At 40.3% G+C, this 13747-nt stretch overlaps 1 protein-coding gene and 1 long non-coding RNA gene across 3 annotated transcripts in view; one reads left to right on the top strand and one right to left on the bottom strand.

Moving 5' to 3' along the window:
• LOC120237262 overlaps nt 1-13747 on the top strand; it is a 107104-nt gene that overhangs the window by 59215 nt on the left and 34142 nt on the right. The window lies entirely within an intron of this gene.
• Nucleotides 8939-13747, bottom strand: part of FERMT2 (fermitin family member 2) — a 91563-nt gene continuing 86754 nt past the window's right edge. For both annotated transcript variants that reach the window (XM_039240453.1, XM_039240454.1), the window contains 3 exons: nt 13042-13166; nt 12029-12170; nt 8939-10217 (listed from right to left, as the gene is read on the bottom strand). In XM_039240453.1, the coding sequence (XP_039096384.1) occupies nt 10044-10217; nt 12029-12170; nt 13042-13166 (441 nt within the window). In that variant the 3' untranslated portion in view covers nt 8939-10043. The remainder of the gene's footprint in view (nt 10218-12028; nt 12171-13041; nt 13167-13747) is intronic.

Raw genomic sequence — 13747 nt, 5'->3', positions numbered from 1 at the left:
TCTTTTTTTAAAAAAAAAAATCACTCTTTGAGGGACAAAATATTCAAGGATTAAATATTTAAAAAATTTTTGGGCATTAAATATTTTCACAAATATTTATTGAGCACCTACTGCTTCCTCATGTGAGGCTTGGAATTTTCTCACTGACCTTCCACCTTCCTGCCTTCATGCCTTCCCCCTGTGCTTCTCTCCACATCCTTCAAGCCCCATAGGACCCGCTGTGGTCCCCTCCATCAGGTAGTTTTCTGGGGCAGCTCTGGCCCCCAGTGTTCTGTGACCCACGAGCACTTATCACCTCCATTGCTCCCCTGGCAGTTAGTCACAAATGGCCGTGTGGCGTGTACCAGACTTCTCATGTACATGTGCCATCTTGCATGATTATGAGTCTTTTCATCTCTGGGCCCTTAATATGCTATTCTCCTTCTGAGTACTCAAGATATTAAATTTATTGAACAGAGAATAGCTCCTTGCCTTCTACTTCTCCGTCTTCAACTTTGGCAATGCACTTTGGTTTTCAGCTCTCCAGAAACGTGTCTTCCATTTCTCAGAAGAATAGCCAACCATGAATCAGCTTTACCTGCCTCACCGAGGAGCACATCTGAATGTGCAGATCTCAGAACCAAATGAGCTGGTTAGCCTCCTGGGATTTATGTCCTCTTACTTAGAGACAGAATCCAATTAATTATGTGCCAAAGAGTTATTATACACATCTCCCCCTCCTCACCCCCTTTTAAAAATAGTTGCCTAACAGATTGCAAAAGACTATGCCCTGGGCTTTTATGGAGCACAGCCTCTTAGCATAATTGCTTAGAATATAAATCATGAGCAAGGTTTATAGTCAAATCTCATAGGTTTAGAAGTCATTTTTTGTTTAGAGATCAACATGGTTTGATCTCAGGCAGTTCTTGGGAGTAGAGGAAACAATGTTAATTCATGTTGTTTGCCTTAAAAAAAAAAAAAGCAAACAAAACTGGAAGATCTGCATTCCACAGATTTGTCTTAACCAGTGACTATTAAAGAAAACATCTGTGCAGTTCCCTCTTTAAAGATCTTCATAGGAAGAATTCTGGGCATGTGACGAGTCAAGTTGACAGCCTAGACCTCCATCTACAGTGCAGAGAGGTCTGCACAGGGCATTGCATGGAACTTAGTTTCAGCTTCCCGCTAAGAATAAGTAGAAAGTATTTACTCTTCATTATGTGGTTGCTTTCCACAAAATTTATGAGAAAGCAAAAGGAAGTTTCTAAACTCCCGCCAGAGGCCAAGTACTTGGAGCACTGCAGTGAGACTAAAGCCCAATTAAGAAAGAGAGAGAGCACGTTCAGGACAAGACAGTGGAGCCTTTTTTGAGAATACCTGAAACTGAAGCTTTTGCAAAAGTTGCGTGAAGACATAGGCTGATTATACAAAATTATTTCTTGAGTTGGAGATTTAGGAGTAAAAGTCAAACCTGAGTGACAAAGATGACCTCAAAACAGTCTATTTGCTGCCTATTCTGTGCTCTTGTTAAATGAGTTTCTTTCCTGTTGAGGCTATTTTTGAAGAGCTAGCTTCCCTCTCCCTATCTTTGGTACAGATCAACTGGTGCTGTCCACCCCGGAACAAAAGGTGGCTTTTTAAAATGTCCCCTTGTAGGAAAACATATACATACATCTCGCTTAGTCCAAGATACTACTGTGTGCCTCTCCCTTTCTTATTGAAGCTGCCCTGAAATAGCTTTCCTGATTTTTTCAGAAAAGTCTTCTAACTGTTCTACCTACCTTTAATCACTCCTTATCTGGTAGTTGCTGTATGAACCAGGGACATTTTCAAAACAAATCAAAATAGACTTCCGGCATTTTCGAGATTGTTCTGCTACATGGCAGTGGTTTTTATCTACATTTCCCATCCTGTTGATTTCATTTGCATTCATTTAGAAGGCACTCTAAAATCATGAAAGCCTAATTTCTGGAGAATCAACGTCTCATTCAGAATTCCTCTCTCACAGAGTCGGACTCTATAGAAGGCACTCTCTTCTATAGTACCTTCTGTAAGTACGGGAACATCTATCCTGATCCAGGCAGCAGGAGAAGGGATCCATAAATCCCTTGGCTCCTCTGCTCTGACCTGGATAGTTTAATACAATTTGGGTTGACATCTTCACAACTGCTCATGAGAAACAACACTGTCGTGTGTACATTGACCAGAGCCTTGAGCTTAAAGTTGATTTTCCAGTTGAGCTGATAGATCTGTTCTTCCCTTCTTATCCAGTCTCTCTTGTGACTGACCCTGCACATTTATAGAATAATGGTGTGGCCTGTGAGCATGAAACAGAGCAAAGCCAGCTGGACCACAAGGGGACTGAACCCCTGACCCTGGGCTCATTAGCTCCATTCTTAAACTAGGGCAGCCGAACAGGCAGCCAATTAGCGATTCACTTGGCAGCAGGGTCCAGACTCATGTGTGGATCTGGTCCAGACCTAGGAAAGTATACCGGAAGCAGAGTGGCCGCTTTTCAGTGGTCAAGAGCAAGATCCCCGTATTCCCATTAGGTCACAGTGATTTTTAGTGTCACACTGAACTTTAGAATCACCAACAATCTATCTTTTAAAAATGCAGCTTTGACTCTCCAATACAAGAGGAAAATATTTGCCACTTCCTTTTTTTTTTTTTTTTTTTTTTTGGTGTTTCAGAAATCTTGCACATCTTTTCAGCTTTAATCATGCATACTGTGTGTTCTGCAGCTAAACTTTTGGTTCAGCATTGGGTTGAGAATCATCCATGTTGTTTGTGTACTAGAACTTATTCACTGCTATTTTGCTTCCATTTTATGGCCATCTTACAATTTATTCTACAACGATGGACATTCAATTGTTTCCAGGTTTTTGTTATTATAAGTAGTTCTGTGCATCAGTTCTTGTGCGTGCCTCCCGGTGTGCACATGCAACACTTCCTCCAGGGTGTGGACATACCTAGGATATAATTGCAAGGTCGTAGGATATACCTTTAATTTTATCAGATGATGTCAAAGTGTTTCTGAAGTGTTTGATTCTGATTTATACTCAAACCAACAATAAGTATTCCAGTGTTTCCATGGCCTAGCCAACACCAACCACTGTTAGACTTTGAAAATTTTACTAATGTGGCACATGTAAAACTGCATTTTAAATGTATTTAAAATTTGTAATTTCCCCCCCATTTTCAAGAATACTAGTGAAATTGAACAGTTTTTGTAGACTTACTGGCCATTCCGTTTTCCTCTTTCAAGTACCCATTCTAGTGTTTTGTCTGCTTTTCTTTTGGCTTCATCACTGAGCAGGTGTGTGTATTTCTGTTCTAGATGGTAACCCTCTGCCCATTATGTGTTACAAAGACCTCTCTCTATTTGATTTGCCGTTTTACATTTTGTCTTTTTAAAAAAAAATGTTTTTTAATTTATTTCTGAGAGAGAGAGACAGACAGCATGAACAGGGGAGGGCCAGAGAGAGAGGGAAACAGGGGAGGGCCAGAGAGAGAGGGAGACACAGAATCGGAAACAGGCTCCAGGCTCTGAGCTAGCCGTCAGCACAGAGGCCGACGTGGGGCTCGAACCCACAAACCATGAGATCGTGACCGAAGGCAAAGTCGGACGCTTAACCGACTGAGCCACCCAGGCGCCCCGCATTTTATGCCTTTATAGTTCTGGTTTTGATACAGTTGGCTTGTACTGCTCGTGCCTTGTTCAGGCACAAAATCTTTCCTCGGTGTCACGTAAATATACTCTCTTCTGTCATCTTTTAAAAGTTTTACAGTTTTTCTTTGCACATTTAAGTCTGTGATTCATTTGGAATTGATTTGAACACTATATACATGTACGAGGCAGTGTTCCAGATTCCTTTGTTTCATAAAGATAATCAGCAGCGTCGTTCATGGAGAAGCCCTCCTGTTTCGTGCTGATCGGCAAGGCAGGCTCTCAGAAAGCCACTTTCCGTATGTGTGCAAGTTCGTACCTGGAGTCTCTCCTTGGCCTCTGGTTATTTCACTCACCCTGGAGCCAACATTACACTGTGAGTCCAGTGTGATGTGACTTCTTGGCATCCAGTGAGGTCTGGCCCCTCCTCGCCTGTTGGTCTTTAGGAGTGTTTTGGCCATTGGCCCTTTGCTCTCCACATTTCCCGAAGAAATGTGTTTTCCAAATGTTCCTTCGAAGAACTAACTGAATTTATAATTAGGCAAGGAAGATAGAAATAAGGTTTAGATATTCTGGTCAGTAAACCTGAGAGTAAATGTGTTTACCTGAATTTTATTTTGATCATAAAAATAAAACTCACCAAATTTAGATTTGAGATGAGAATTTGTGCTCGTAAAAAGTGTTTTCTTGATCATGTAGAATCTACAAACCGTATCAGTACAGGTAACTTAAACTTGTTTGGTTGGTTGTGCTGTTTTTATCACAAATTTAATTAACATTGGATTTGGACCACTTCCCTGAGCAGTAATACAGATAATGCTGGTCAGTGAAGCCACATGAGACTATTATTAGATTTCATGAAATAATGGTCTCAAATTATTTTAAGTGCTTATATTTTTTATAAAATGCAGGCCCGTGTACAGATATCAAAAGGGAAACCCAAGGAGGAGCTTGTGTGCTGGTAACTGTTTAATAAAGGAACAGAGGATTCTAATGTATACATTCAGCCTGGGAAACTTTGTATTGTTTATTAAATAAAGCAGAGAAAGCCGGAGAAGAATCAGCACAGTGGGAAATAAGGTCACCAGATAAGACTTTTTTTTTTTTTTTTGCTACTCAGTTTCCTGTTCGGGGTGGCTCTGCAGTCCACTCTGAGAATTTCATTCCTTTTACCCAGATTGAAAATTTCCCATTTCCTGTCACTCTCTACCACCTCCCCCATTCTTGAGCTGCCAAACCAAAGCCGTTCAAACAGATAAAGACGCAGTTAATTTGCTGAAGAGCCCGGAGCTTTCAGTAAACAACTTCTTCCTGGAGAGTACTGTGTAGAGATGACTGGACCTTTATTGGCAGATTAAGAATTGACCAAATTATGGGGCGCCTGGGTGGCTCAGTCAGTTAAGTGTCCGACTTTGGCTCAGGTCATGATCTCACGGTTTGTGAGTTCGAGCCCCACGTTGGGCTCTGTGCTGACCGCTCAGAGCCTGGAGCCTGCTTCGGATACTGTCTCTCCCTCGCTCTCTGCCCCTCCCCCACTCATACGCTGTGTCTCTGTCAAAAATAAACATTAAAAAAAAATTGACCAAATTATGATTGTACCATGCCTGTTAGGTCTGCGCCCACACAGCGTGCAGCGCGTCCTTGCCTTCTCCACAGCTTTGTAGAGCCAGAAAAAGAGGGAATGGCTGCAGTAGCTGCAAAAAAGTTTTGGGGAGGTGGGTGTGACAGGATTTTTTTATTTTTTTATTTTTTGAAGCCTAAAGCAGAGCACGGATAGCAGCTGAGCAGGATTATGCGGTCGGAAAGGCTTCAGTAAGGAACAGTGATGATGCTATCACAAAGGTCTGAATTCAGAAAGCCCTGTTCTCTTAGGAATTCTCAAAGCAGTGAGACGTTACCATGTTTTAAGTGGTGAGTCTAAAACCAGCAGCTGACCTTGTCAAACTTAATTATATAGGGAAGCAACAGTTATGAAAGGAATAAGATAGGAATGCAACTCAGAGCGGAAGAAATTTTGAGTTAAGAAACCTAACATTTCATTGGGAAACTACTATCATCAATGTAGGTGTAATGTTGGATATTTAAACATTTTTCTCTAACTGTGTGGGATTTCTTCTAGATAAATTAAAGGTCAGAAACCCAGGTTGGTCTGATCTCATTACATCACTAACTGGTAACTAATTAAAAGCACCTTACTTAGTAAGGCTTTTTGTTTTTCTTTTCTTGAAAGTATGGTTGACTCACCATGCTATGTTAGCTTCGGGTGTACAACACAGTGACTAGGCAAGTGTCTACATTATGCTGTGCTCACCGCAGTGTAGCTTCCGTCTGTCACCACACCACACAGGCACTGTTTCGGTGCCACTGACTGTATTCCCCGGGCTGCACCCTTCATCCCCTTGACTCGCCCCGTAACTAGAAGCCTCTCTCCTACTGTCTTTCATCCATTTTGCCCATCCCTTCCTCCTCTCCCCTCTGGCAACCATCAGTTTGTTCTCTGTATTTATGGGTCTGTTTCTGCTTGTTTATTCATTTCCTTTGTCTTTTAGATTCCACGTGTAAGTGAAATCATGTGGTATTTGTCTTTCTCTGACTTACTTCATTTAGCATTATACTCTCTAGGTCCGTCCATGCTGTTGCAAAAGGCAAGATGCCATCTGTTTTTATGGCACAGTGTGTGTGCACTCCTGTGTGTGTGTGTGTGTGTGTGTGTGTGTGTGTGTGTGTGTACACGGCATTTTCTTTATCCATTCATCTATGGATGGACACTTTGGTTGATTCCATAGCTTGGCTGTTGTAAGTAATGATGCAATAAACATAAGGGCAATATTCTCTGAGAATATTGTTTTTATTTTCTTTGAGTAAATACCCAGTAGTGGAATTACTGGATCATATGGGATTAGTATTTAAAAATTCTTGAGGAGCCTCCATACTGTTTTCCACAGTGGCTGCACCAGTTTGCATTCCCACCAACAGTGCATGAGGGTTCCTTTTTCTCCACATCCTCACCAACACGTTTCTTCTATTTTTGAATCTAGCCATTCTGACATGTGTGAGGTGTTCTCTCATTGTGGTTTTGATTTGTAAAGAGTTTTAACATTAAAAAAAGAAGAAAAATTATGTTATACAGAATGCAAAACATACAGTCTGCCATACTGTTGCTTTTTGGTTGGTCTAAGAACAGAGGGTTAAGAAGCGCCAGGTGGCTTTCCATCTACAAAGTTTGTGTCTCTAGTTGGTGTCTCTAGTAATGTGTTCGCTAATGACGATCCTTTCATAATGTGTATATATCAAATCACATGTCCACTTTAAATATCTTAGTTTTATCAGTTTTACCTTAGTAAAGCTGAAAAACAAAGTTAAGTTCATGTCTCTAGGTCCCTGACCTTTGAAGTTCAAGGTTATGTAAAAACTAATTTGTACCAAGTTAAAATTACTGATTAACTACATCATCATCAGGTCTCTAATGTGCTGATTTAAGAGAAACAGAGTTCGAAGAGAGCTTGGTAGGTCTCCTGTCCCCAGTGCCTTCATGTTTACATGAAACTGACCCACAGAGCAGAAACCTAAAACTGTGTTTCGGGGCCCTGGCCACTGTTTTTTTCGTGGACTGGGTTTGTTTCCTCCGTACTAAATCATGTTGAGGCTGTTAAGAATTCTAAATTGTATTGGGGCGCCTGGGTGGCTTAGTTGGTTAAGCTTCCGACTTTCGCTTTGGTCATGATCTCTCGGTTTTTGGGTTCGAGCCCCTCGTCTGGCTTTGTGCTGTCTGCCAGCTCAGAGCCTGGAGCCTGTTTCAGAGTCTGTCACTCCCTCTCTCTCTGACCCTCCCCTACTCATGCTGTCTCTCTCCTAGAAATAAGTAAAACATATAAAAAAAAAAATTAAAAAAAAAAAAAAAGAATTCTAAATTGTATTAATTCCTTGATTTCCAAAAGAGCCATCATTATATTCACTGAACAGATGTGTGTTAACTGATCCTAGGTAGAAACGATGAGGCTCAGACCCAGTCTTTAAGGGAGTAGCTTGTTATGATGGGCAATAATAAGGATGATTGCTCTGAAGTTTCAAAAAGGACCAAATTCAGTGGCTGTTCATGAGTAAGAAAATTTTTGGCTGCAAGGAAACGTAGAGGTGTTTATGGAAGAAAGAACCCTTGAGCACTTTCTAAAATTTTTAAAACTCGAGAAAGATGGGATTTGAACAGGTGGGGAGACTGCAAGAAAGTCTGTGGAATGTCATGGAGATGGGCGAGTATAAAGTGTGTCCAGAGAATGTGGGCCACCCCGTTTGGGATGAAAACTGTTGGAAGATGAGAAAACTGTGGGCTGGGATACAGACCATAGGAGACCTCTTAGCACCTGCCTGGGGACTTTGGCTGTTAAGCTGTGGTCCACCAAGGTCATCAGGGTGACATACAGCCAGTGCTGTGCTGGGGCTGAATTAATGTCAAAATCACCAAGACGGCAAGTGCGGCAAAACCGAGAGACAGAAAGATCAGGAGAGAGGCTCTTCTCACTAGTGCAGAGGCCTTGAGACTATGAGACTCGGCTATGCCTCCGTCTAAATCTATTTCAGGGTTTTTACCAAGCGACTATACAAGTTGGTGACCTGTATTTAAGATGAGACAAGGGAATACATTATTTCAATGTTGTTTTAATGGGAAGGAGCCCTTATATTTTGGAACAAGGATTGTTAGGACCTGGCCTTAGAGGACAAAGAAAAGCCATGGACAAGGTGATATGAGCTTTGCTTTTAGAGGCCTTGGCATCATGGCAAGCCCCGGACGAGAGCTGAATTCACGGGTCTGTGATAGCACTGACCAAAGTTTGCCCGAGGGAAAAATCAACCAGACTGTCCTGATTAAATAAATGCAAGAGATAAAGGAAAAAGTCCAGGAATGAAGTTTTGCATCTGAATGATGATATAATAGCAGTAGCAACAGGGAGCAAAGTCATACACGGGAGTTGTGGCCTTTTAGACCAGGAGTCATTTTGCTGTTTAAAACAAAGTCTGCCCAGGTCAGCCATTTCTGTTCATCTGTCATTATTTCTGTTTAAACTTCTAATATTTAAATATTACGCAGTTCATTTTTAAGTAGTAGAACAAAAAATGAGAGGGCGGAAGAATCTATCCTAGAGATTAAGTAGCAACTACCTAGTGATACTCTGGAATACCGGCAAGTTGTTCTCCCAACACAAGATGTAGGCAGAGGGCTCCCAAAAGGCAAGAGTTCATTCCTACAGTTAATGCAATGTAAACATTAAAAACACAAAGTACAAAAAGAAACATAAATAAAAGATTTTGCTTTTATTTAAAATAAAATGCATTTATACAGTCTTTAAACCACGGATTATTGGACAATACTGGTAATCCACCCCTCCCGGCCCCCTCTTGGGTAATGTGAGCTAGGAATTTTGACTATAGCACCAACGCGGACTGTAACAGCGCAACAGACAAGAACATGGCCAGTCCAGGCATTAGAGTTAAGGACATTGTGGCAAATCATGACTATAATGAAGTCACTCTTAATTTAGCAGATATGAAAACTGCACATTAATTATATTTTTAAAAGCATTTAATTAATGCAAAGATGCTACATCTAAGACATCTGCTAGTTGTGAGTAGTTTTTTAAAAAACTGTACAATTTATAAAATTTGTGTTTGTACATTAGTTACACAAAATGCATACTTCATAGACCTTTACTTCATATTGTAATGCAAAAGTTGCATTATTTTAGGCAGACAGTGAATATGCTGGTGAATACTAAAAGTGTTGCAATACAACAAGGTGTGAAAGTAACACAAGACAAGATACATGCTTATTCAAGGACAAAAACAAACCAAGCATAAGGAACTGATAGCATTTTCCTTCAAGGTCAAACAATGACATTACTGAATATCAGGCATCTTCCATAGGCCTGATTTCTTTGGGGGATGGGAGTGAGGGATGGGGAATCAATGGCTACCAGAAAGTAGGTATTTTTAAAACACATGATCAAATTAAACATACATTAAAACACATGCATTAAACATGATAAATAGACTTCATATAGTTTAAGCCCTGGATAGTTTTAAAGTAGATGGCTTGAGTTTCTTAGTTTGGCTACCTTAAAATCAATGATGTTTTTGTTCCTGACTTGCCCACTACTTTAGTTTTCAATTCCTGGCCATAAGGAATGTGTGCCATATTCAAGTCCATATACTGTATCATGATAGCAGATTAATAGTCGTGCTTGTTAGTGCACATATTAACTGGTCTGGTAAGGCAAAGAAGTTTTCATGATAAAATGATAAATTTCAAGCTTACTTTATTAAGCAGCATATAACAAACAACAGCTTTCAAAGTTAAATATTGTTATGGCCATGGAGCTTCATTACACAGTATTTCTGTTCACACCCAGCCACTGGTAAGTTTGTAGAACATCTCTTCATCTAAACTCTCATTTTGGTCTTTTGCACGCGTTGAGAGGAATATGTAGCCACCGATGAATTCATGAACCACTTTGCAGTCTACTTCAGTGCATATGAAGGACAGTCGTACTTCATCTGCAAACTCTACCGTGACCTGGAGCAAAGACATAGAGGCGTCAGTCCCAGTAAAACTCCGTTATGTTAGGCACAAGTGACTCGACTGGGCTATTTAACGTCTGTCCTGTCACAGACTACTTGTTGGCCCTCAGTTGTTTTTGTTTTTTTTTTTAAATCCTAAACTAATAATGCCTTCATTTTCAAAAGAATACATGTTGACTAGCCCCTCACCCCGACTCCTTTTTAGTTTTCATGGTCTGAAAAGGAAGACTGAATGCAAAGGGTTTAGGTCATTATGTTCCCAAATGGTCTCTGGTGATTCAATTAATGAGAATGTGTCTCTTCAAGGCCTGGGAGAAAACCCACTTCCTGCATTTAATCTAATATTTGCTTCAGATATTTAACCTTTAGGTATCATGTCTGAACACAGTAGCAGCCCCCCTTCTCCATGGAGAATAGATTTCAAGACCCTCGGTGGATGCTAGAAACTATAGATAGTACTAAACCCTACACATACTATGCTTTTCTTTCCTTTAATTTATAAATTATACTGTAAGAGATTAACAATAATGAACAGAATTATAACAATGTACTATAACCACATTATGTGAATATGGCCAGCCTCTCTCAACATACCTTGTTGTGCTGTACTCACCCCTGTGATAACGAGAAATGACAAAACGCCTATGTGATGAAGTGAAGGTAAATGACATAGGTGCTGTGACACAGTGTTGGGCTACTACAATACATCAGGAGGAGGATAGGTCATCTGCTTCTGGATCAAGGTTAACCACAGAAAGGTGAGGGATACTACTATATTTCAGAAATAGGAAGATTCTATGCAATAATAGGAAGTGATACAACAAACCTACTGATCCTAAAACACACAACTTATCAGTAAAAGACTGTTTAAATGATATTTATGTACTTCAAGGCTGGGGGCATGCTGCTATCATAGTAGCTGTGCCAGGTTTTAGAGCCCCTGAGCATCTGAGTTTGAATCCTGATTCTGTGACTAAGTGTGTGGTCCTAGCAATCACGGCCCTCAGACCTCTAAACTTGAGTATCCTCATCTGTCAAGTAGGGACAGTCCAACTACCCCGCACAAGGCTGCGGTGACATTTAGAAATAGAGTACAAGTACAAAAACATCCAGCATCATGACTGGCACAGAGTAGGCATTCAATAAACAGTAGCTGCTATTAGGAGTGAAAGGGATTTAGCATTACAGAAAAACAACCTTTTAAGCAGATCATTATATTCTTAGAATTCTAATAACTGGGTAAGTTATGAAATAGGCAAGTTTAAATGGGAAATGAATAACCAACCATGTTTTATACTTTAAGAAGTAATGGTACAAACGCTCTATAGAATTTATAGTCACTTTAATTCTTAATTTTTAGCAGAAGGGATAGATTTTTAAATTTTTAAAAAAATTTTTTATTCAGTTTTGAGCTAGAGAACAGAATCGGAATCAGGCTCTCCAGGCTCTGAGCTGTCAGCACAGAGCCCAACACAGGGCTCAAACCCATGAACTGCAACGCGAGATCATGACCTGAGCCGAAGTTGGACACTTGATTGACTGAGACACCCAGGTGCCCTTCTGGGTGTAATATTGTTATAGCTTACCATTTATTTTGAGATAGAGGGAGTGCGCACATGTGCATGAGCGGGGGAGGGGCAGGGAGGGAGAATGAATCCCAAGCAGGCTGCGTGCTAACAGTGCAGAGCCCAATGCAGGGCTCTCTCTCACAAACCTTGAGATCATGACCTGGGCCAAAACCAAGGGTCTGATGCTTTAAATGACTGAACCACCCAGGTCCCTGCGCAACCCCACCCCCAAGCTTACCATTTTTATTTCCCAGTTTACATTCCACTGTTTCATGTTACTGAAACGCCATGTTTTAATTGCGTCTCCTGTGCTGGCATCCATCCTAATCAGTCTGTTATATGCAATTCCAATAAGTTCTTCTTTTTTTCCTCCTTGGAACCTATAGTATTAAAATATCATAAATACATAAATATTTGAAAACACATTAGGGGTTGGAGGACATGTTGCTCTGGTTTTCTTTTCTTTTCAATAGAGAGAGGGTGCAGGTGAGCAAGGGAGAGAGAGAGAGAGAAGCGGGGCTTACCCAGTGTTGGGATCGAACTCACAAACTGTGAGACCATGACCTGAGTCAAAGTCGGATGGTTAACCAACTGAACCCCTGTTTTTAAGATGTACTCTTTAAATCTCAAAAAAGTGATAGTCTTGGGGCGCCTGGGTGGCTCAGTTGGTTAAGCATCCAACTTCGGCTCAGGTCATGATCTCACAGTTCGTGGGTTCGAGCCCCGCGTCGGGCTCTGTGCTGACAGCTGGCTCAGAGCCAGGAGCCGGTTTCAGATTCTGTATCTCAGAAATAAATAAAACATTTTAAAAAAATTAAAAAAAAAAAAGTGATAGTCTTATATAAGTAAAAATAGAAATATAAGTAAAAATAGAAATGTAATCATTCTGAATGTTGAGGGGGGTGGAGGAGAGAGAATGCATGGAGGGGAGGGGCGGAGGAGAGAAAATCTTGAGCAGGCTTCACACTCGTTGTGGAGCCTGGATGCCGGGCTCGATCCCATAATCCTGGGATCATGACCCGAGCTGAAATTAAGAGCTGGACACTCAACTGACTAAGCCACCCACCCACACACCACAATCACTCTGATTTTTTAATGTAAAAATCACAAGAATAGAAAATACATTTCAATATTCTTTACATTTTATGGTAAAACTGCTTAATGGATCTCAGTAGGTATTTTAAATGTCTAATTGAAATGGATTAAAAAAGTACAGACTTAGATTTATACATAGGTAGTAGAACCACTGACCTTGCAATAAAGTGTGTGATGCCAAATTCTGGTAACGACTGCCATGCTTGAATAAATCTCATCTTGGCTTCAATTAGACTCATCTGAGCTACATTCTGATGGGCCTCCAAGATCCTTGCTGTTATCTAAACATGATTAAACATACCTTTACCATTAGACAGTATATTCTTGGCAGGATCAAAACAAAAAATCAAAAACTGAACTATGTGCCCCACATTCACATCTGAGAGTTGGAATTAGGAAATTTGGGAATTTTAGTTAAATAATGATTCTTCAAAATAAACCTTGATATATTTCCTTTTAATTTCAGTTTCCATAGATCCAGAAACAAAAAGTACTATATTAGTATTATGCCACTTGAGACATATTCCAAGGACACACACATGTTGCTGCTTTTATAAAAGGACATGTTCTAATCCTGTACATGATGAGTTTTAAATTTAGCACCAAGATACCTTATCAGAATGAGTACCTGGAATATAAATTCCTAGCAGACTATTTATTAGCACCTTTAAAGTACTGGAAACCACCATAAAGATTTTTTAAGTTCTAAAGGTATCATTAGAAAAGTTAACTTTTAATTTAAATTACACTCACTTTGGGATGACTACTCCCACAAAGAGTGGAAGGAAATTAATCCATGGGGGCAGGGAGGGGACTGTAACTAGGGCTTTAAATATTTTGGGATTTGCTTTCTTTCCTTTCC

The sequence above is a fragment of the Hyaena hyaena genome, unplaced genomic scaffold (genome assembly GCF_003009895.1).
Source record: "Hyaena hyaena isolate Hyena2069 unplaced genomic scaffold, ASM300989v1 scaffold_175, whole genome shotgun sequence".
Classification (NCBI taxonomy): domain Eukaryota; kingdom Metazoa; phylum Chordata; class Mammalia; order Carnivora; family Hyaenidae; genus Hyaena; species Hyaena hyaena.
The sequence above is the reverse complement of the archived record's forward strand: the minus strand, read 5'-3'. Positions and strand labels throughout refer to the sequence as shown.